At 37.0% G+C, this 25,314-nt stretch overlaps 1 protein-coding gene across 6 annotated transcripts in view; it reads right to left on the bottom strand.

The window, feature by feature from the left end:
* The window catches only part of arhgap17b (Rho GTPase activating protein 17b), a 34,320-nt gene extending 9,226 nt beyond the window's left edge, over positions 1-25,094 (bottom strand). For 3 of the 6 annotated variants that reach the window (XM_046866217.1, XM_046866218.1, XM_046866219.1), the window contains exons 1-12: positions 24,502-25,094; positions 15,233-15,272; positions 9,375-9,479; positions 9,209-9,285; positions 6,074-6,185; positions 5,212-5,288; positions 4,197-4,314; positions 3,860-3,928; positions 3,542-3,623; positions 1,328-1,455; positions 501-612; positions 151-232 (exon numbers count right to left, since the gene is read on the bottom strand). In XM_046866217.1, coding sequence (XP_046722173.1) covers positions 151-232; positions 501-612; positions 1,328-1,455; positions 3,542-3,623; positions 3,860-3,928; positions 4,197-4,314; positions 5,212-5,288; positions 6,074-6,185; positions 9,209-9,285; positions 9,375-9,479; positions 15,233-15,272; positions 24,502-24,554 — 1,055 coding nt within the window. In that variant the 5' untranslated portion in view covers positions 24,555-25,094. The remainder of the gene's footprint in view (positions 1-150; positions 233-500; positions 613-1,327; positions 1,456-3,541; positions 3,624-3,859; positions 3,929-4,196; positions 4,315-5,211; positions 5,289-6,073; positions 6,186-9,208; positions 9,286-9,374; positions 9,480-15,232; positions 15,273-24,501) is intronic. The other 3 variants (XM_046866216.1, XM_046866220.1, XM_046866221.1) reach the window with 1 other exon arrangement.
* Between the last annotated feature and the right edge of the window lie 220 nt (positions 25,095-25,314).

Genomic DNA, 25,314 nt, shown 5'->3' with positions numbered 1-25,314 from the left:
TTACTAAGGGGAAAAAATTGTTAAGTCAGACATGATTTCAATTTATTCTGTAATGTTCCTGGTCAAATTCTAGATAAATCCCCAAACTGCTAGGAGAGTGTTCATGCTTTATGCCTGTACAGAATATTCATCATGCTACATGTCATTTACTTTGAGGCTTGATTCCACTCATCATACAGCTGGAAGGTCATCAGTGGTTCTGGGAGCTCCCTCAGGTATGACTTCAGGGCTCCTGGTTATGGGAAACCGACAAAAAAACTATTGTTCTCATTTCATGTATGTGAACCATTGCAACAGAACATGATCTGGCAGGAAAGTGGTATCTGTGAAATCAGGCTAAGCTGGTTTGGTTTAAAAAAAACAACAAAAAAAATATAAAAAATATAAATAATTTTTATCTGTTGTAGTTAAATAAAAATAACTAAATAACTGGTCAGTATTAGATGTATAGACAAGTTGACCAAAGAATAGGATGCTTTTTTATTGGAAATGGAACACACCTGCTACAGCATGGGGGTCTGAGTAAAACTCCTCCAACTGAGAAGTTGAACAATCCAGTGCAGCTTTGAGCTTCTTTAATTTAGAGGCTCCTGCAGCAATACGAAACAGTCCCTGCAAAATGACAAAACTTCTAAATGTAGTACAGATATAAATGTATTTACCTAGCACATTAAAACAGTGGAAATAAAACAAAATAATACCCAATTGACAATAAATTTGGGAGACTTTTCAAACAAAAGAAGGGAACTGGTTGTCTCGTTTCAGTTCTATTATTAGACCCAGCAGTCTGTGTGTCAAAATGGAAAAGAGAAGTGAACTACACAATTACATCAATAGTTGCAATTACACTTCTACAGACTGACTGAACTAAACCAGGACTGTCATGAGAGGGACGTTTACTCCAACAAATGGTTTGTCAAAATATAAAAAAAAAAAGAAATCGAACAAAACTAAAAACATTTATAGAGTTTGCTATAATACAAGTTGTGTTTGGATGTTTTTGATTCTTTTGCACAATATACAAATTAATTACACTGAAACTATGGAGGTAGCAATTCATTAATAATAAATCATGACTCATGAATTTAATGAATAATACTTTTTTTAAGCATCTTACAAAAGACAAGACTGATTTACCCCACAAATGTTGATAATGTTTTGTTATCCCAGAGTTTTGTTTTCCCAAATCTGAGGTGATTCTAAGCCATTAAGCCGAAACTTTTATAGAGCCTCTAAAGAAAAGCTTCATGGTTTGAATACTAGTAAATCACATTCTAATTAGGATCTTGAATTGGAACTACATTTCTAAAGTGATGAGGCTCATTACCTCCTCTTTCATGCCTGTTTCCAAAAGCATCATCACACAGGCCTCTATAGGCAGAGCAATTTCCCTGTTACTCCGCTTAAGGTGCTCCTCAAGCGATGTGCCGAATGCTGGCTTCTCCATCCATGTCTCTGGAGAGGGAGAGGGAGAGGGAGAGAGAGAGAGAGAGAGAGAGAGAGAGAGAGAGAGAGAGAGAGAGAGAGAAAGAGAGAAACAGAGAAAGAGAGAAAGAGAGAGAGAGACTTAAGAGTAAGGCTTCAACTTAAGTAAGAAATACAATGACTCAACCTACACACACAAAAAACCCCCAGATGGAACAGAACTATAGCAGGGATAGCAGGTAGCTAAAACACATGTTCCTATTACTAAATTCAGTCTTAAACTCTACATGAATAAATCTACTTTGATATGGGGTGGTGTTGAAATGTAATTATTATTCAAGTTCCTGTGTATCTTTAGTCTAAAAACACTACAGGAAGTGGTATTCTCGCCGAAACTAAAAGCACTGTCACGGCTTCAAAATACAGAACAATAAATTATAGATGACGTTTAATAAGACTTGTTACAGAAACAATGCTTTTGTAGATTTAGAGGAAGTTTTTGAGTTCCTAGAATAGGTACAGCATATTATGGGGATTTGACCTACTAATGATATGTGTGGCCACAAGCTCTAGGTAAAGCTTATAATAAATCACAAAGCAAATCTGTTCAAATAAAATGGATATTGTACACGCGTCACATTGATATACAGGCGTGCATAAAGAAAACACCCAAGCAGAATAATCATGATTACTTTAGACTTCTTTAATTTATAGACATGCAGTATTGTGCTAAGGTTTAAGACAGGTGTGGAAAAAAATGCTATATAATAAGAATGCTTCCTAAAATATAGATTTAAATTATTATCTTTTTAATTAATTTACAAAATGCAAAGTGAGCACACAGACAAAAATAAATCAAAACAATATTCGGTGTGTGACCATGCTTTGGCTTTCAGTTTTTACAGTTGCGCACTTTGTGCACTTAGCATTTTATATGTAGTTAAAACATAAACTGAAACAAAAACATCTGTGTAGGAGGCTTAATACTAGGTGAGGTACAGCCAAGCTGCTTCTAAGGTGAGGTTGTGGAAGTCACAGGTCATACACCATGGCAAGCCTGAGCACAGCAACAAGACACAAGCTAGGTATACTGCATCAGTAAGGTCTCTCTCAGGCAAAGATTTAATAGCAGACTGGGGTTTCAAGATGTGCTGTTCAAGCTATTTTGAGGATGCACAAATAAATGGGGAGGAACAAAGACACAGTGGTGGGCCAAAAAATCTTAATACAGCGAAAGACACATCGTGCTTACTTCCCTTCAACATCAGAAGATGGGCGTCAGTGACATCAGCAAAGAACTAGAGGAAACCACATGGACAAGGTCGACCCCTCTATTTTTTGAAGAAGTCTGGCCAGAAGCAGTCTTCAAGAAAGAATTGCAGCTAAACAACTGTACCTCTAACGTTTAAACGAAGCTAAGGGAATTAACTATGCACAAAGATATAGGAACTGGGATGCAAAAAAAACGCAGCAAGTGCTCTCGACTGATCAGTCCAGAAAAACAAAAAACTAGTTGTTTGCCAAAGAGCTGTTAAGAAGTACAATATTGAGTGTCTGCAGACAACAGAGCATGTTGAATGCTTTCTGCACTTTTGAGTCTGCATTTCTGCAAATGGAATTGGAGATTTGATCAGGATTAATGTCCTATTCATTAATTAGTTAGTGTCCTCAATGCTAAGAAATACACCCAGATATTTATCCATCATAAAATACCATCAGGGAGGCATTTGATTTGCCCCTAAATTAATTCTGCAGCAAGTCAACAACCGCCTATAAGTAAACAAAGTCTGATAAGTAATAGTTTTGGTCCCCACAGAGTCCTGATCACAACATCACCGATTCGGGGTCAATCTGTGGTTATTCCCTTGAGATTTCCACATCAAATACTGATTTCATTTGGATTTTTCTTCTGTACATTTACTTTCCGTGTTGTTAATTCATAAAAAAATAAACAAACGATTCAATTTTTTTAAATCATTCTTATTTTATAGCATTTTTCACCACACCTGCCTAGAACCTTTGCACAGTCCTGTATATCTTCATTCACTAATGTTTATTTTTTCATCAGGGAAACAAAAGCTAGAAAAACATTTCCATATTGAATGTTATGTCATACCTTGCTGTGATCTGATAGCGGGAAGGACGCTTTCAATGCAAGCCAGAGATCTTCTGTGGTATTCGGCTTGGGCCTCTAACAACTAAGAAGAAAGGCAAAGCTTTCTTACATGACTTTCTTCATTTGTGTTCATGCAACAGAAAATGTGACAGGAAAGTGCAAATAGCTAGAAATCTGGAAATAATAGTCATAATTCAATCCAGTCTTCAAAGCAGCAGCTCGGCACTCGGCCACGCTGAGATGGGAAACACAAGCGAAGCATTTTTGTAGAAAAAATATTAAACTGATGCATCGATGGACAGCAGAGGGAGAACTCACCATGACGTAATAACGTGCATACTCTCCCTCCTTGGAAAAGAAGATGTACATGTCAGCAGCCAGCTGATCCTGAAGAAAACAAATAACGGTAATCTTGTTCATGAAACACTTCAAGGTCCTGCAAACCCATTTCAATCATACAATCTGTAAAAAAGGGGCACTGTGAAATCTGTATGTGTCCATGTACAATTACAAAATCATCACATTTTGCAATTGTTCCAGATTTATGTTTTTTATTTTTTAAGGTTTCTCAGGAATGTGTTGCCATATTTCTCTCAAGCTCCTTTCCTGCAACTAGAACCACTCCCTTAGAGGAATTAATAACCTTTAAGCATACCTTACATATCTCTACTTTGTTGTGGGCTTCATCCATCTCCTCCTTACACGAGTCAGCTTTGGCAGCCATTGCTTGGTTGTTTGTGGCTGTCAGAATTGCTTTATTGGCCTGCAGATATCTGGAGCAGACAGAGAATAAAAAACAACTTTGAAACATGTAAAAGGTATTTAATGTGATTAACGTCTCGACTTAAACGTATCATCAATTATATAATATAATTATTCATTCTAGCATCTAGCAATTCACTAATGTAGGCCTAAAAGTTGATTTACTGTGCAATGGTGAAGGTAAACAGAGCTTCATGAGTAAGTTGTATTATTATGCAAACTAAAAAAATGTAGAAAACAGCGTTCGTGTATGATATTTATATATATTTACATTTCTAAACCTAACATTTCCTACAGGTATGTTTGAAAAATAGAAATGTATATTTTAAATAACTTAACAACAGAGTCATGATTTATATTTGTTTGAAAGTGTTGTTTCTTGTTTGTTTGAATTTTGAAATATGTTGCATGAAATGTGTTACAATGAAAAGATTGCTTTACTTAAAACACAATTGATTTAAGGACAAATCACACTGGATCACTTTAATATGTACTTTTGTCAATATCTCTCATACACATCCATTCCTTTCTTGCAATTATTGTCTGTCTATATATATATATATATATATATATATATATATATATATATATATATATATATATATACACATATACATATACACACACACACACACACACACACACACACACACACACACACACACACACACACACACACATATATATACATATATACATACATATTACATTATTCTTAACCTTTCTAGTTATGCTGTAATTTTGATATACCTTATACTTATTTTATTTATTTACTATTTATTTTTATCCTTATATTACATTTCTATTTTTCATGTTTACATGTTGGACAGTCGTAAAAAAAAGCATTCCACTACATGTCGTACTCTGTATGAATGTGTATGTGACAAATAATATTTGAATTTGCTCACCTAGCCTTTGCAGAATCATAATCCAGTACAAGCTTAGCTAGCTGCTTTCTCTGCTTCATGATATTTGGAATATCATTCTGTTGGCAAAAAAAAAATTATAGAATAGATAAACATTTAAACTGGCTTTGGTTGAATGAAAAAAATTGATAAAAAAAAGACCTGTTTAAGTGACTGTGTGTCTCTTTTTGTGTGTATAATATCTCCACATGTAACATAAATGAGTACAGTATGTAAGCAGAAGACAGATGAATAGGGATGGCTATAATAAAAGGAACCACTAGGCTGATCAGTTATCTAATATGGAACCTTGCTTGATGTTCCCTTTATCCAGGCACAGAAATGACATCCATAGTCTAACATAAAAAATATAAATCTCCTAATTACCCAAAATAACCAATTCCTTTATAAATAGAAATTTAGGGAGGATGAGTTACCTCATGAGAGAATTGATGACTTAATAATACAATTATTTGTGAAAAAAATATATATATATTATGCAAATTCTGCTGTTGACTGCCATCAATGACTTGTTCAGCTATTATTTGAGAAAAACAAACAGCAGCACTAAAAGAAAAAAGCTAGTCGTAATAAGTTAAATGGCAGGTGATAATCACAAAGCAATTTTCAATATCAGTGCTCAAATTTCTTTTCTTTTTTTTGTTGAAGCCAAATTCTGAATGTCCAGACATAAAAGGTACAATTTAATAGTCATTAAAAAGCGCTTGCCACCTGCTAATATGCTTTATGTCAGATTAAAAAGACTAACCGCTGATTCCTACAATAAATCTCTATCGAGTACACAGACACAGGCGCTCTGTGGAAACACAATACACATTACCAATTATTATCTGACTGCGCTCACCTCTGCTAGCTGGTTGATTGGGTCCAGGACTTCCCTTTCAAGCTGGACTTCATGTTGGCTCTGCTCATATGCGAGTTTACTTTCAGCTTCTCCACACAACTCCATCATTTTCCTACATCATAGTTATATACATTAATGCACACAGTAGATGATACAATCGTACAGAAACATAAATAAAACACTTTGTATCATGCAAATACAATCAGCAACCAATTTAGCCAAAGATTTCTGGGTTTTATATTTTATCTATACTAATTACAAACTATAACTATGATGTACTGCTCCTGTAGTATGTTGTACTACTGCATATACCCTTAATATTAACAGCTTAATCAAATCACTGTGTTTAAACTGCAATTCTTCATGCAGAGTCTGCACCACTAACTGTGGAGTTTGCATATTTTGCTGTTAAACCATCTACTCAATTGGGTCTCTGACCAGATACAAAAGAATAGAAAAAACACACTATATACTCATCACTTGAGCCGCAACAACGAATAGATGGGCTGCTCAAGTTCCTTTTTAGCATGACCAGAACATAACACAGCCATGTGTGAAAATGGAGGACAGTGCGTCCCAAGTCATCCAAGGCATGAGAGCGTTTTATATTAAACGCAAGGCAATTGGAGCATTTTATATTAAACGCAACAAAGAAAACTGTACCTGGAAGTTATGCAAAGCGGAGCTTGTGTGGCATAGAAGTACCACATTGATGCACGCGCATGTATGAAAAGAAAACACACCGGAGTCTCTAATTCAGGTGAAACATCAACACGCTAAGCAGAAACTGTATATTCTCCTCATGTGAAAAGTGTATAGTTTAAGGAAGTGCTATTGTGCAAACTGTTTGTTTGTTTACTTCGGGACAGTCGCACTGGATCTGTTCTGTCGTGACTCGTGAGCATCAGGTTGCGCAATCAGCTCGCTTGCAAAATAGATGATGGATTCGATTAAAACGGTGCGAACAAACATTAAATCTAAAAGCAGCAAATAACAGCAGCGGTAAACGATTACATTTAAGTCGCCGTTGTGGTTTTCAGCAAATGATTATGCATTTGTACACCAATGTATATTTTTTTTTCTTTTTTTTTTTTAATCAAGTCTGTTACCTTGCTGTGCTTCTTTGTTCTATTCTCTTGTTATAGCATTTGTCTACAACAGTAACTTATCTGATTCCATACGTGGTTTACTGCGGCTTTACTACATTCAAATGCTTGTTTTAAATGTTTAGATACAAAACAAATGTTTATTTACACAAATTGCTTCAACTTTCATACTCAAATGCTGTTCAATCAATCGATTTATCAATTATCATCGTTAGCTGCAGCCCTACCTATCACCTGGTGCTTTGGAGAGGCTCTGACCAAGTTATTTAGCCATCATAATTTGGCAATTATTGTCAAAGTTGCTCAGATCATTAAACTTGTCTATTTTTCGTCCTTCCAACAATCTATCCCATCAATTGGCAATATATTTGTTTCGAGATACCAGTCACCTCTCAGTGGGTATAATGTTATGGCTAATGGGTGTATGTACTCTATATTACCGCTAACCTGAGCGCCAAACATCAGACTGCTGAAATATGAGACTTGCTCCATTCACTGTATTTTAGTCACAATCATTCACTTGCTAAATAAACATAAATGATGGTTCAGTGCAAACAAGAATAACTTTTGCACATATCTTTTTTCATTTTGTAATGGGGCATTAAATTACAAGCTTCACTTTAAAAAATATTTTATATTATTTATATAATATATTACATCATAAACAGATATCTGCTAAAATGTTGAAAATATCTAGCTATACTGCAGGTTATCCCTCTTGCATTATTCTAAGAGGAATATTATATTCACGTCTTTCTCTGCATGAGATATTTTACTATTATATTTTATTTTTATATATTATATATTATTTATTTTAATAATATTTACTTTTTTAATAAATCTTTCTTTTGAGTTTTGAATATTCAGAGCTATTTGTGTTTTATTTTACTCACAGACCAGAATAAGAATCAGTATTTCAATATTGATTGTCAATATTAATCAATATTAATTTATTGTCATATTGCCCTACAAGCATTACTTATGTTCTAAAAGTGATGTCTAAAAGAAGATTTGCATTTGAACCTTCTTCAGAATAATAGGAAGGAAATTTTCTTCCTGCCAAGGTCCTTCAGTGATACTCATATTGGTCTACAGTGACTAAAGACCCCCCCCTCGTGTCTAAACCTGTCCATCCTCGTCACTCCCAACTAAAACCTCAACATCTTCAGCTCTGCTACCTTCAGCTCCACCTCCTGTCTTTTACTCAATGCCACTGTCTCTAAACCATACAACATTGCAGGTCTCATAAACAGTCCTATAAACTTTCCTTCACTCTTGCAGATACCCTACTATCACAAATCACTCCTGCCACTCTTCTCCACCCACTCCACCCTGCCTGCACTCTTTTCTTCACTTCTCTAACACACTTCATTACTTTTCACTGTTGACCCCAGGTACTTAAACTCATCCACCTTCTCCACCTCTTCTCCCTGCAACCGCACCACTCCACTGCCCTCCCTCTCATTCACACACATCTACCCTGTCTTACTCCTACTGACTTACATTCCCCTTCTCTCCAGCACGTACCTCCACCTCTCCATGCTCAACCTGTTCCCTATCTGACCTTGTCTGTCAACCTGTCCATCACCACTGCAAACAGGAAAGGGCTCAGATCCTTATTACAGTCCAACCTCCACCTTGAACCAATCTGTCGTTCCTACTGCACACTTCACTGCTTTTACACGGTCCTCATATATGTCCTGCACCACCCTTACATACTTCTCTTCCTCATACAATACCACAACTCCTCTCTCGGCACTCTGTCGTACGCTTTCTCTAAATCCACAAACACACAATGCAACTTCTTCTGACCTTCTCTATACTTCTCCATCAACATTCTTAAAGCAAATAACAAGTCTGTGGTGCTCTTCCTTGGCATGAAACCATACTGCTGCTCACAGATAAAGCAGTCCCTTTGTAATCATTGTTAACAGAACCCTTCTAATCAACGTGAGCTTTGGTTAACATGGCTTCACGTGAATGATATGTGTTCTGGATCATGCATAGATCAGAATGCAGGTAAACTCACCCAATCATGCACTCCTCTCCTAGCTGACTCCCTCCATCCATCATGGCCTGAGAGAGGCTCATCAGAGGCAGCTTTTTCTAAAGTGGAAGAAACGTGTCGCGTCACATTGAGAGTGCAGTGTGTCTAAAGTGTTAACACATAAACCGAAAAACAATGCAGTACTCACATGTCTTTTTTCCGCATCTGCTCCAACGTGGCCCTGCAGATATGTCACCATCTTTTTGTGTGTGTTATGCGAGACCAACCGAACAACCTCCATGCGGCGCTCGATCTGTAAACGGCAAATCCGGCTTAATGAGCAGTAATCCTTATGTTCTAATGTCCGTCTAATGTCCATATGGAATGCTCAGCAAGAATTCACAACAAACATTATGATTTTTAGTTATTTTATACACGCTAGCAGTGACAGGTCTCAGGCACAAGGAAACCAGTTTCCTAAAACTATTTTACTATAGTTCTATTCTATTTCAGAATCAGAATCAGGTTAATTGGCCAAGTGTGTTGACACACACAAAAAATTTGATTCCAGCCGTTAGTAAAAGTATATTATTCCTAAAAATCAGTAGCCATCATTTAATAACAAATAGGGATTATGATACAATGACAGACTCAAACCTACTTTACTTACAATGAAGCAAAACCCACTAGGGTATCTGATTAACTCACATCATTTAAAAATCAGTTCTTAATAAACAATAAGCCCAATAGTCTAAATGCATGAACATGAGCGTTTTTATTGACCACTATTTACGGCTGTGACACGTAAACAAAAATTATATATAAAAAAAACCCTCCCTGGTTAATTTTAAGCTGGTTACTCATTTTGATATAGACGAGCACCAAAAGATATACTCATGTTATATATGATAGTGAGTTTCTAGTACAATACTTTTCAAGTATTATATTGAGAAAGGTTTTCCAGAGTGCTACATAGTTAAATATTATTTCACCCCAACCTAAAATACAGAACGTGTTTACGGTAATACGGTACGTGCTACAAAAGCCAAATGCAGAACTATTTCTGACAGTATCACAGTTAAGCATGACTGCTGCTTCATTTTCACTTCACCTCTCTCTACCCTATAAATACAGTATGCAGGTCTGTGGGCTGTTTGCACGTCTTGTGCTCCTCATTTTGACAGACAGCTCTGTGTTTCGCAAAGGCTCCGGCCTACAGCCGTTCCAATCAGGCTGGATTCGGCTGGTGCGCCAAGAGAAATCATGTAGCTGTAAAAATGCATCCAGCACCCAGACAAATGATGACAGCTTAAGTCTTCCTCTTTCCTATACTCGTGGAGAACCCAAATTGGCTCCAGGTCCTCCTGCCTGTCAGGTGTGCTCATACAGTGGGTGTCTAATGCACGCGGATGCCAGGAGACTTCGTTCACGGTTGTTAGCTCTGCTGCATGTTCTCTTCCCGCCTTTAACAAGTCGGTGGCAAAAAAGCATATTTTCCCAAGAATATAGCTGGCATGAGCATTGCAAGGGTTTGGATGGATTTAGGCGGCTTGTATACACACATAGGAAAATTCCTCTTGCCAGTAATCAAACATGCCGTTTTACACAAGCACTAGTGGAACTGAAACTGAAAATGTCAAAGTTTCATGGCCATTGAGTTCTGCTTTCTTCTCACATGCAGTGCAATATCGATTTTTTTTTTACATGCTAGAAAGAGAATTCATTTGCTAGACAAGCGATGAGATCTAGTGCACATTCACTACATGGTTTATAAACGAATGACCAGCGGTGACTGAAGAGGAAAAACAGCATACAAATGTAACATGCACACTGACAGGAAATGATTTGACACCCAAACAAGCTTCTTTGCAACACCAGATTCTAATCTAAATATTCACCACTGTCCATTACAAGGTAATAACTGGGCGAAATAATGATTTAATCTGTCCTGTACGATTTTATGCTGCCCGGTGGTCACTTCAATTATATCCAATATAATTAATGTTCAATAATTTGTAGCGTGAGCTTTCACCCAAAAATTATGCACACAAAGTGCTATTCTGTTATCAATCAGAAAGAAAAACATTTTTCATATGAATCCTGAATAATTTGATCAGGTGTTATTGACTGGTATTAACTGTTATAGCCTGGAACACTCTCACATCTCTTATATCTCACATAGTCATATCTCATATACACTCACACGTCACATAATCTTACTCTCAGCTAGCAATTAGTTTTTTGCTTTAAGTCAAAGTAAATTGAGTCTGTTTGACTCCGGTAATATTGGTCATGTTTGGTAAAAACTTAGCATCATTATAACTATACTTATTAAGCATACAACCAAATATTTTCACTTTCAACCTCCTTCCGGATTTTACATTTACATATGCTCTTATCCAAAGCAACTCACAATTATTGTGCTCAAGAGCCCAGCCATGGCAGCTTGGTGGTGCTGGGATTTGAACTCTTGACCTTCAGATCAATACAGTCAAGTCAATACAGCTGAGAATATAATTTATTTTTATTTATTTTTTGTTCAGCTAAGGTGAAGTCCGATTTTATTCTGGCCTGCCCTTCGCTCATCCACACAATTATCTAATTAGCCAATCGGGAGGCAGCAGTGCGTTGCATAAAATCATTGAGATACTGAACAGCAGCTAATGGTTCACATCATCAGAGTCAGAGGAAAAAAAAGATATCTCTTTATTCTTGACCATGGTATGACTGTTGGTACCAGACAAGCCAGTTTTAATATTTCTCTAACTGCAGATTTCCTGAGATGTTCACACAGCAGTGTCTAGAGTCTACTTAACTGCCACTCACTTGAAGTCTTCTACCTTAAGAAAACTATCAAGTGTATGTAGTATTTCCTATTACAACAACCCAAATGTAAGACTGCTAAAACTATTTCCAGACGTTTTTTCTAAATACAAATGTACAAATGGTTTGTTCTATTAGCAGATGATTTTGCAACTTTTAAGCAATCATCTCTAGAAAGCAACAAAGGCAAAAAAATAAAAATAATCGAACAATAGAACAAGAAAAATGCAACTTCTGAAAGAAGTAAAAAATGTCCAGAAGTAGGTGCATAAATTAATACATTTATTATAAATCAATAAATTAGAATATCATTAAAAAAGTGATTTATTTTAGTAATTCAATACAAAAATTAATACTCGTATATTATATAGATTTATCACACACAGGCAAACAAAGTGTTTATTTCTTTTAATTTCGATAAATTATAGCTTACAGTTAAAAAATCTGAATGTTTCTTAACCAATAAAAAAATAAAAATAATAAAGATTTTTAACACAGAAATGTTGGACTTCTGAAAAGTATGAAAATGTACAGAACTCAATACTCGGTCGGGGCTCCCTTTGCATGAAATACTGCAGCAAAGCGGCGTGGCATGGAGGCGATCGGTCTGTGATAATGCTACGGTAGTATGGAAGCCCAGGTTGCTCTGATAGCGGCCTTCAGCTCTTCTATGTTGTTGGGTCTGGTGTCTCATATGTTTCTCTTTACAATACCCCATAGATTTTGCATAGGGTTTAGGTCGGGCGAGTTTGTGGCCAATCAAGCACATGGAGACCATGGTCCTTAAACCAGGTATTAGTGCTTTTGGCAGTGTGGGCAGGTGCCAAATCCTGCTGGAAATTTAAATCAGCATCTCCATAAAGCTGGTCTAAAACTTTGTGGTAGACGGCTATGCTGACCTTGGACTTGATAAAACACAGTGGACCAACACCAGCAGATGACATGACTCCCCAAACCACCACTGACTGTGCAAACTTTAAACTGGACCTCAGGCAACTTGGATTCTGTGCCTCTCCTCTCTTCTTCTAGACTCTAGGACCTTGATTTTCAAATGAAATGCAAAATTTTCTTTCCTTTCTTCTAAAAAGGCGACTTTGGCCCACTGAGCAACAGTTCAGTCCTTTTTGTCCTTTGCCCAGGTAAGACACCTCTGATATTGTCTCTGGTTCAGGAGTGGCTTAACACATGGAATGAGTCAGTTTTATCCCATGGATACGTCTGTGTGTGGTGGCTCTTAAAGCACTGACTCCAGCTCCAGTCCACTCTTTGTGAATCCCCCCAAATTCTTGAATGGGCTTGGTTTCACCTTTTTCTACCACATTTGTTTCTTCCATTCAACTTTCCATTAATGTGCTTGAATACAGCACTCTATGAACAGCAGCTTCTTTAACGATGACCTTTTGTGTCTTACCCTCCATGTGCAGGGTGTCAATGATCGTCTTCTGGACAACTGTCAAGTCAGCAGTCTTTCCCATGATTGTGTAGCCTGAACCAGACTGAGACACCATTTGAAGGCTCAGGAAACCTTTGCAAGTATTTGGATTTAATTAGCTGATTAGAGACACCACGAGTCTCCAATATTGAACTTTTGCACAATATTCAAATTTTCGGATATTTTTGGGTTTTCGTTAGCTGTAAGCCATAATCATTAAAATAAAAGGGAATGAACACTTAAAATACATCAGCCTGTGTGTGATGAATCTATATAATATACAAGTTTCACTTTTTGTATTGAATTACTAAAATAAATCAACATTTTAATGATATACTAATTTATTGAGATGCACCTGTAAGTACAAAGCGTCGTAGAGCCGATACTCGTAATATTTTCTAGTTGTACATTGGTAAAAAGGAAAATTTTTATTACACTGAAACGAAACTGAGTATTTAACATCTGACGTTTGAGCGGTGGCATGAAAGTTGGCAGCCTTTGAATTCTCTATGGAGGAAAAACTCTTCGCTTCAGCTGCTAGACTCATAAATAACTTTGTTTTTACCTTATTGTTACACAACTTATTTGTGTAATTGTTGTTTGTATACATTTACAGCTGTTCTTTTCTTTTTGCTGGCACACCCTGGGTTGCTTTAAATAGTGAATGGGCGACAGTCAAACTTTGACCCTTGTACACTGAACGCATGAGTGCTGCTGGAATGTATTATGCAAGGGTTGCTGCCCTCATGGGCCTCACAGGAACTGCTACTTTCTCTGCTGTTGATAGAAAAAGGCAGGGCACACAATCACACAGCATCACTGGTTTTCTTTGGCTGTTTTTTTTGTTTTTGTTTTAAATAAATGTCTATTTTAATTCCAGTCTTATGTCTAATGTAAATATATATATATATATATATATATATATATATATATATATATATATATATATATATATATATATATACACACACACACACACACACACACACACACACACACACACACACTATACCCCTTGAGCAACATACTTAAATGTATGTTAATGCTTATTTGTTTAAAAAGCACAAATACTGTAAATGCAGTTGAATCTATATGACTGTCTATTGAGTGTGTGTGAGTTGATGCTTTTGAATCACTGAATAAGAGTCTAAACTCTAAACTAACATTGCAGGTGTAAAGAATTCACCCTGCGTGTCAGAATCACATCATCAGCAACGACTTTCTAAACAATTCACGTGCAACAGTGCGTTTAATTTCCTTATCGTGAGATCAGACATGCGAACAGAACAAATAAATGAAGTTGCTGATCGCGAGTTCTTACAAGTTGTCACTTACATTTTAAATCGTGTACAAACAATGACATTTCCTGTGAATGACATCCAGAAATATAAAAATGATATGTGCTTCTCAGCTTTTTAGACAGAGATTAAGAAAAGCCCCCCCTAAAACAGGACCTTAGTACCTACAGTTTACAGAAAAACACGCATCAACTGACCCTGGATAAGAGCTTTCATTTTGAGTAAAGTACATATTATTTTTGACACTGCGAACACGACCAGACAGAGTCAGCAAATACTGCGCCAGATGCAGAATTATTTTGAGTTCAATTGGCTGTACCATTAAGTCTCTCACACCATGCTCTAAATAACTATAACAACTTTATAACTATAGCTGAATATGTGCTAAACTCTAGTTTTTTTGGAAAGGAGAGCAGAGATTATAACATGATTACGTACCAAAGACATATATGTGTAAGAACTGGCAGTGGACTGCTATAATAAAGAAATAAACAATATAATGAATATAGTCACCTGTAGAAGGTCATCACTAAGGACTTCTGTTTTCTCCGCTCTGAAAAAAAACGGATATTGAAAACAGTTAGATATATATTTGCTCCCTGGCTTTTTTGTTTTAATAGAACAATTCTCTTTTCCCATTCGTGAAATCAGCCAATCATATGGCAGCAGTGCAATGCACACAATTTTGCAGATAAAGGCCCAGAGCTTCACTTAATGTTCGTCTCAAACATCAGAAAGGTGAAAAATAATATCTTAAAACATGAGTATGAAATGCTTTGCTATAATATGAGAAAGAAACTGGCCAGACTGGTTCAAGCTAGTAGGAAGTTAGGAATAACTCAAATGACCCCTCTGCTTTCACCCAAGAGCAGAAATCTACAGCTGAAGCCTTCAACTGCCAGTTTAAGTGAACATCAAAATCTAAACTTATTGTAATTCGTTGTATAATTTTTTTATTTCAGAACATCACTGTTTTCCTGATGATTTTTCCATGTTATTGTTCTGGTTTTTAAACAATTAATCTACAAAGTCTTTGCATCTTTATGCAAAACATCTATCAATTACCACAGAGCCCAAAAGATTTGCAAACATTCCTGGCAATAAACTCTATTTTAGTCATTTCTGTCTCATACTGATGTCCGGACAAAGGGGTTGATGTCCCTCACACATTCTCTCTCTCTCTCTCTCTCTCTCTCTCTCTCTCTCTCTCTCTCTCTCACACACACACACACACACACACACACACACACACACACACACACACACACACACACACACACACACACACATAATATGACGGGAACTGCAGGAAAAAAAAATGCTGAACAACCTTTTGAGGAGTGTGAACTCTTTCGGAAATGCTACGCAGAAAAGCAAAGAAAAATAGGGGAAAGACAAAAGACTACAAAAAAAAAGGATAAAACTGCAAAACTTTTATGACGAACCCACTAAATCAAATATTCGCTTGTGAACTTTGGAATGTGTTGCTCAGGCAGTGAGAATCACAACATTTTTACAAACCAGACATACTGTTTCTGTTAGAGGATCCAGGAAGCCAGCAGAATAGTATTAAACACAAATATTATACACGGGCTTCTACACGTTCAGCAAAATAAGACTAATAAGGTATTTAGATTTGGCTTCGCAAGTGCAACAGGAAACAAAGTTTGCTATTCTGAGCAATAGAGTGTGATGTGTTTGTTTTGCCACCAACAGCATTTTACATTCTCTGTGTTACAAATTAATTTAGCTCAATCTCAACAGCTAAAGCATGCAATCGGCAGAGACATATATAGCTCTTATCGCCGTCAGCTGATTGAGAGTGATCGTGTTCTGGGTGGCGCAACAGTGCTGAAACAGTGATTTATGTGCTGGAAAAGTGCACATTCAGCACAGCAGTTCCCCTCTGTATGCTTCCCTAATAGGCCTCTGCCTGTGCACTGAGTTGCACTGCAATTCAGATACACCAGTGTAAAGCATTACATAATATTACTGTAACAGAATGAAGTATGGCCTGGAAAAGCCTTGTAACATATGTGCGACTACACCACATTTGACAGGCACTCAACCAAGCTAGCATGTACTTTTTGCTTACACTGGTTCCCGAGTGCTGCAAGAAAAAGAACTACCCCTATTGTTAGGAGACGGTGAATGTGCCTACTAGTGACTGAACTCCCACCCATGACTAGGAGCCAGGGACCAAAATTGGTCATACCCAGTGAGTGGGAAAGATGGCATGTTGTCTCACCTGTCATTTCTTGTAACCCAAGCCAATCACGCGCATCTGAGAGTTCATGTATGCGTGTAATGAGACCTGGTTTCATACAAAGCTCTTAGTATCTCTCACCATTCCTGGGTGGTAGCTGACGTGATCATATACGATTAAAGGAACATATAGCATGTTAGATTTCAAACATTAAATTAAAAATTATAGGTAAATAATTGGTTGTTGAACAAGTTTATCTGCTGGGCAAAGCTGGGAAAAACAAGGACCACTCAGACACTGAATAAGCTTATCCCTGCCACTGGAGACAAGATTTATCCAGCACTCATCCATGTAAACATTGTGTTGACTGGATTAACAGCTGGTTTCAACCTGGGTGGTGTTCAGTAACCAGAGTTTAGATACTCCCCCAAATGCTTGTACAGCTGGTGAAATTCTTCAATTCAAAACATCCTGTTTCTCATGCAGTCCTACAGTACATATAACCTCCGTATGTATAAAGAAGTCTTTTTCTCCACTTGCACAAAATATATCAAATAATATGTGATAATCTAGCTAAGAGTGTTAGGCTGTAAAAACACCCCATAACAGCCTGTAGCTTCTTTTTAAACACTGATAATTACGTGCTCTGAAAACAACTTCTGAATGTTGAGACAGCAATTTGTCAATACACCTATAGCCAAGAAATATCACTTTTCTTAACAGGGAAAACTGTGCTGCCAGTTTACATCATGCTGAGCAAAAAGTAAAGCAGCCAAAAACACTTTAGGTGAACAGGGTTACATGAAAGCTTATCACACCTATTTACTGTTTGCTAGAGGTGGTAACACTCAGCATGATGTAAACTGGCATTACAGATGTCTAGGCAGCACAGTTTTTATAAAACATGCAGTTTTTAAATGAAGGTTTTTATATTGAGGGAAAACAAAATCCAAAACTATATGGCCCTGTGTGAAAAAGTGTTTGCCCCCCTTGTTAAACCTGTGGTTTATTACACCTGAGTTAAATTTCTCTAGCCACACCCAGGCCTGATTACTGCCACACCTGTTCACAATCAAGAAATCTCTTAAATAGGACCTGCCTGACAAACTGAAGTAGACCAAAAAATCCTCAAAAGCTGGACATCATGGTGAGATCCAAAGAAATTCAGAAACAAATAAGAAAGAAAGTAATTGAGATCTATCAGTCTGGAAAAGGTTTTAAAGCCATTCAATCTTTGGGACTCCAGAGAACCACAGTGAGAGCCATTATTCACAAATGGCAAAAACATGGAACAGTGGAGAGCCTTCCCAGGGGTGGCCGGCCGACCAAAATTAACCCAAGAGCACAGCGACGATTTGTCCAAGAGGTCACAAAAGACCCCACAACAACATCCAAAGAACTGCAGGCCTCACTTGCCTCAGTTAAGGTCAGTGTTCATGACTCCACCATAAGAAAGAGATGGCAAAAATGATCTGCATAACAGAGTTCCAAGACGAAAACCGCTGCTGAGCAAAAAGAACATAAAGGCTCGTCTCAGTTTTGGCAGAAAACATCTTGTTGATCCCCAAGACTTTTGGGAAAATACTCTGTGGACTGACAAGACAAAAGTTGAACTTTTTGGAAGGCGTGTCCCATTACGTCTGGCGTAAAAGTAACACCGCATTTCAGAAAAAGAACATCATACCAATAGTAAAATATGGTGGCGGTAGTGTGATGGTCTGGGGCTGTTTTGCTGCTTCAGGACCTGGAAGACTTGCTATGATAAATGGAACCATAAATTCTGCTGTTTACCAAAAAATCCTAAAGGAAATTGTATGGCCAAAAACCTTCATTTAAAAAACTGCATGTTGTGTTCACTTGTTATCTTTTACTAATACAGTAAAACCCCGTTGGACGATCATAATTCGTTCATGAAAATTGCTCATAGGTCCATGTAAAAGTGATTTTAATCCATTCCAAAACCTCATTCTACCACTTATTTCTACACTAAAAAAAGTATTTGTAGTCTATTTTGACGAAAACGCCGCAAATTACCATACGGTAAACGTAATTTAACACTTACCCATGTGGTGATGGTTGATTGCGAGTGTAAGACGCGCACCACGCTCGTAACCTTCTTGGTTTCAATGGTAATTCTATTTACTTTCTTTTTCCCTGTTCACTGATTTTCTCGGGAGACATTTTTTAAGATTTCTAGTAAAAAAAAAAATATAACACTAAAAAAAGTTACGTTTTTGCTGCACTGAACAACGATAGCGACCGAGCAACACGAGATAAACTAAGTAACTGATGCGAAATTTGTCGCTCGTATCTTCGTTTGCTCGTACTATTAGTTGCTCGTACAATAGGGTTTTACTGTATCTAAATTAGTTTGATGATCTGAAACATTAAATTGTGACAAACATGCAAAAAAAAATAAGAAATCAGGAATCATCACTTTTTCACATCACTGCATATATATAGAGGGGGTTGCATCTTATTATATACACATAAAAAGCTTCTTAACCATATTGACCACTTCTGTAAATACTAATCTTGTACTCTGCAAATGAGTGGATTTCTGAAACTTGAGAAATTTTGAGATCCACTGGAAGAGGATCCATGCATAGACATTGAGACAAAAAAGCTAAAAATGAAACTGATAGCCACAAGCTGAGCAAAGAGAAAAAAAAATATCTACGAGATCTCGTTACATAGGCAGAGAGCTTCAGGAGAATGAATTTTTAGATTCCCATCAATATTGAATTAGCATTGATTTGGCGTGCAGCAAATGTGTGCTATGTAGGCTTTCCTTTCGTGTTCGCAAAACACACCCCTGTCAGAGAGTGCTGAGTGTACACTCCATGTGTGTATGATTAAACCCAATCAGCAGAAACACACGCATTATAGCCCGAAGTTCTTTGTGGAATGTACTGCCATGGCAACATTAATATTTGCTCAGTCTTTTAAACAATGAAATTAATGAATAAAGAGAAGATTTATGGTTTGTGGTCTGTAGTGTAATTCAAGATCTAATGAAATCCCAAATATTCAGTACAATGTATTTTCTTATACAATCATCTCCCTACAAGTCATTTCTTGAGCCGACTTTTCTTTTTCACTACAATCTCACTAGAAAGCGTTTGCATGACATACGCACCAAGGTACAGGAACACACTTCCTCTCTCCTTTCATTTTCCACTGTCTTTTAGCTCTGTTTGTGGAAAAGGGCATGTTTTATTGGAAACTGCTGTTAGGAAATGATACTTGTCAGTGTGTTGGAATGGGCCTCCTGCTGCTTGCCAGCCTCCAGTTTGTCAGTTACACACACTGCAAATGTCAGATTGATGTGTTTTGATGGTGTCCAGAACTCCACTGTAAAACAAGTGTGATTACACACACTCTCTCTCTCTCTCGATATATATATATATATATATATATATATATATATATATATATATATATATATATATATATATATATATATATATATACACAGAACCAGAATTGTCTTGTATTTTGTGAAAAAGCTATACTTAATATATTAAATATATTATTTAAAATACTGCAGTATTAAACAAAAACAAAACTATTCTCATAAAGCCTCAAACAGTGTGTTCATTTTCAAAAATTCATTCTGATTTGAAAATAAAACAAAACTATTACAATTTAAATGACAACTGAAAATGCAAATGACTCCTGAAAAAAAAAAAAACATTCTCAACTCCTTAAAATATTAGACAGAGAAAGAAAGAAAGTATGTATAATATGATGGCATTGTAGAAAATTCATACTGCACTTTATCTATGGGATAGATAGATAGATAGATAGATAGATAGATAGATAGATAGATAGATAGATAGATAGATAGATAGATAGATAGATAGATAGATAGATAGATAGATAGATAGATAGATAGATAGATAGACAGACAGACAGACAGACAGACAGACAGACAGTATGTATAATATGATGGCATCGTAGAAAATTTATACTGCACTTTATGCCCACTTAAACCTCATTTGCAAATCAGTTACAAAATACAAAAGTTGTAAGCATTTCATATGTCGGCCTACTGAAAATTACTCCAGGCAAAACATCAATAATGAGGTCGGGACCTGATTAGTTACCAATCAGCTAATTACTGCCTCCACTTAGTAATCATAGACAATAGCTTCTTTGCAGGAGACATTTCATTATACAGTCAGCCCCTGAACTACGAACGGCCGACTTACCAATTTTCTGAGATACAAACGCAAAAACAAACACCCAAAAAAAACAAAAAGAAAATCTAAATATATTCAAGAAAACTTTCAAAATCCGTGTGCGCTATTATTTTATTATAGGGATGCATTGTGGGAGCGAGAGCAAAACCTCTTTCTTCTGCGCAAAGTCCTCGTTGTGAGAAGACGGATTCCGTACGGTATTCGTACGGTGTGTTGTGATTTTTGCCAAAACTTGATTGAATCCATAATTGGACTTAAATAGAAGAATCAAAACTTGGCCTGGGAAGCTGCTCTACGAAGGCGATGAGTCTGACTCAGTTTTTGGGCTGTGTTCTACATTACACTCTGATTTACTGTAACAGAGACATGATGATTTTACCAGCAGTGTCTCAAAAACTGCACATACAATACTGGTGCTCTTTTATTGACGCTCTGAGGGAGAATAAAAGCTGTTCCTGACTAGAAAAACTGCTTGTGCATAGGCCAAAGCCAATGTCTTTAAGCCTTCAATGTGATTGCAATAACATACAGAATGTATGTATTTATTAATTCCATCTGATGGTACATTCCACTAGTGTTTTATTCCTCTCACACCACAGCAATTTAAACAAGGTGATATTTCTGTTTATCAAAGAATGACATTGTACTGGTTATACTTGTTAGATCCTGTAGTCACATTTGTTCAGTTAGTAAGAAGAAAAGTGCAGTATGTTACCAAGAAGCCCTTGTTGTGTACATACAACATTACACTATACTGCATCATCCTATTCTCTCAAATCCACACAAGTCAATAATAGGAGTTTAATACTATACACAAAAACAGTTCCAAGGAACCATCTATCTATGCTACCACAAAATCAACACTCAGAGGAAAAGGAACTTGAAAAACCGTTAACATCAGACACCCCTCTTCCTTCCCTGTTCCGCAGGTACCTGTGTGTATTCACATGTTGATGCTCTAAATAGCCACAAGAGAAATGTCAAGCGTTCCTTCATGATATTTATGATAGACTGGTTCAGCGATTTCCTCAATCCACCCAAACGACGCTGGAAAATACCAACCGAGTAAACGCAGTCTCCACACTCAGTGACCCTCTTCACCTCATCTTCCTGTTTATGTGGGTCTGTTGCAAATAATGATGCCTACTTTTGTTCCATGCTTGTTTCCTGCATTCATGTCACAATTATTGGCCTATCTTTTGCCAGTCAGTGATGCTGTATAACAAAAAATAATGCATTACAAATGAATAAAATCATCCCTCAGTTTGAGACACGGTCCATCATGAATCTCTTGGCTGGTGATATGCAATTATGAATGTGGCTTTTTTTATTGAACTATTAAAGAAGTTACAGCTGTCTTGATCATTTGATCAGTGCAATGATAGAGAGTGCTGAAAGCCACATTCTTTTACAAACTATTGGTACATGCCTAGTGTATACCCTTGGAATGTCATAGCAAGTAAGTGCACATGACTTGACATGCACACCAGATGTGAAGCAGTGTATAATCTTATGGGAGAATTTGGTGAGTCCAAATCTGCAGGAAATCATTGATTAAATAGTAACATCTGTTTTTAATCTGGTCCATTCTCCTATTTTATGTTGGCGAATGGATTATAATCTTATTATGAACCTATAAATATAATGATTTTTGGCTATAATGCCCATCCCCTTCTTTGAGTAGGTGTGACCACCAAGGTAATAAAAGTCCATGTAAATAAAAGTAAAAAAAATCCAAATACAAGTTCAAATCCAACTGGCAAGCTAAACTTTGCAGAAACCACAGGGTATTCCTGACTAGTATATTTGACATCGATGTTGGTAGTCGCTCTTCTGCATTTTTTTTAACAAATGTACAGAAACCAGCAACTTTTCCCAGGCAGTTTTTAAAATGTAAGTGCAAAAGACAGTCAAGGAGACCTACTGGGTGTAATACATAGAACAATGCATCAGTCACCAGCCAAAAATGAAAAAGGATCTGTGTGCTATAGCCTTAGGAAAGCCCCTATGGAATCCTCAAAATGGGGCCAATGCAAGGGCTCTAAGTGTGCACGGTTTCCATCACCATGAAAAGTCCTCATCATAACAGAACCCCATTTTTTTGTTAGCACATACCGAATTTATTATGTTGATACTCCGTACAAGTGTGTTTTACATTTCCATATTCCCCACTAAAAACACTGGAGATTATAGTGGGGACCAAGTGGAAAATTTCAAATATGCATCTTTATTGCAGATTTTGAACACAAATAGATCTCCACACAATATTAGGAGGAATGTGTCAACATAAACTTTGCAATTTCCTGAACTATTTTTTTTTATCCACAATTTACAATGATCAGGCTAAACCTGTGTAAACCTGGCTAAAAATGTGACCAGAATAAAAATAATAATAATAAAAAAGAAAGAGAAATTGGGTTTTTTTCCTGCATTTGGATAAAACCGATATTTATTAACGATATCAAATGCTGAACATCACTAAATATCATTTACTAGAATATGATTAATGCTTAATACATACTAATTGCAGAATTGAACAATAATAATTAAATTAATAATAATAATTTCCTAGATTGTCAGATACTTCAGCAACTTTTTAGTCAGGTCCAAAAAAATCAGCAATGAAGCCGAAAGTATTTATATATTCAATATATCCAACATATTGATATCACAAGACATTTTTTTAGAATATTATTAGGTTCCTGGTTCATTTACCACCGTTACTATTGACAGTAACGCGTAACTTGCCTGCTTTTTATTCGCCAACCTTTCGATTTATCACTGATTTATTTACTTTTTTGATAAATCCCACTCTTCAAACTTCCATTTTAATAATATAACATACATTGATAGTAAAACTAACTTTCATAAAACATACTGTACATCCTGGATATGTCCTCAAACATTATATGATCATTTTCCATACACTCCCCCATACCTATGTACCTCATTTCTTTAGAAACTTTAATACATGACATTGATTTACTAACTAATAATAAGTAATGTTTAATATATTGTGAGGATACTTACATTGAGTTTTGCCTACAACACGACACAATGTGATATAATGCTACCTAAACTGGTTATAACAAATCTGCAGCAGGGTCAACACACACACACACACACACACACACACACACACTCTTCATCTCAGAAAACGTTAACATGTTTAACGTTAACAAGAGTGAAAGTTACAAAAAAGATATATGCATCTACAAATGTAAATGTGTTTCTAAGATTAGAAAGTCTTCTCATGGGCGCTTGGGTTGTGCTGAACTTCGACACTGTGACACTCCCTAACGTGTTCTCATCTTTAATACAGACAAATAATACACCAATGTATGGGTTAATATCGAGAGAAATGCACTAACCTTCCAACCGTTTGGTTGGCGAGCTGTTTCATGCGATTAAACTGCTTCTTCATGTTGACGCTTTGTTTTTTTGAGCAACTTTTTCAGAAATTGCGAGGCCCGGAGTGTGTAGTCGCCTCGTCACTCAGCTCCTCTCCGCAGGCGCGCAGCCATCCGAGCCGCTCGACCAGCTTCAAACCGCAGCTGCTCTCCTCCACGCTCATTCCCCGCGAGCCTGCCTCAAACCGGTGGCTGTTTCACACCTAAAATCTTGTTCGCGTCGTCGTCTTTTCTTCTTCTTCTTCCCCTCCTTTCAGAACTACATTATTTTCGGCCCTCTGAGCAACCACGTTTGAACGGCGGTGCGGTGAGGAAGTAGGAAGTGCTTCTCACTTCCCTACTGCTGGAGCTCCAGTACCACCAGAGAGACGCGCTCTCACTGACACCCGACACCGTTCCCACTGCTCTCCGCACTCCGAACTGATTCAAGAGCATACTACAGTACTGAAAAGTGTCTCCAGAAAGTATACTAGTAGGCCTGTATCTGCTATAACGTCGGGTATCTCTAGAGTCCAAAGTCTGCATAAGGGCGTCGTATTTTTGACTCTTTAGTGCGACACTGTGCTGTTTTGGACGAAGCCTGTGTTTCTCACGTCTTTATGATAGCCTCTGAGTGCAAACATTTCTCAGGTTCAATCACGAATATCTCTCTAGTCCCTATATAGGCGCACTCCATAAAGCAGGGGCTCTCACACTCGTTGCAACTGGGCACCCCAGTACAAAACCCATGAAACAATTCAATTCACTTTCATTTGGGTAGCGCTTTTAATGGTG

Source organism: Silurus meridionalis, chromosome 14, assembly GCF_014805685.1.
Source record: "Silurus meridionalis isolate SWU-2019-XX chromosome 14, ASM1480568v1, whole genome shotgun sequence".
NCBI lineage: Eukaryota > Metazoa > Chordata > Actinopteri > Siluriformes > Siluridae > Silurus > Silurus meridionalis.
Note: the sequence above shows the minus strand (reverse complement) of the source record. Positions and strands in the feature narration are given on the sequence as shown.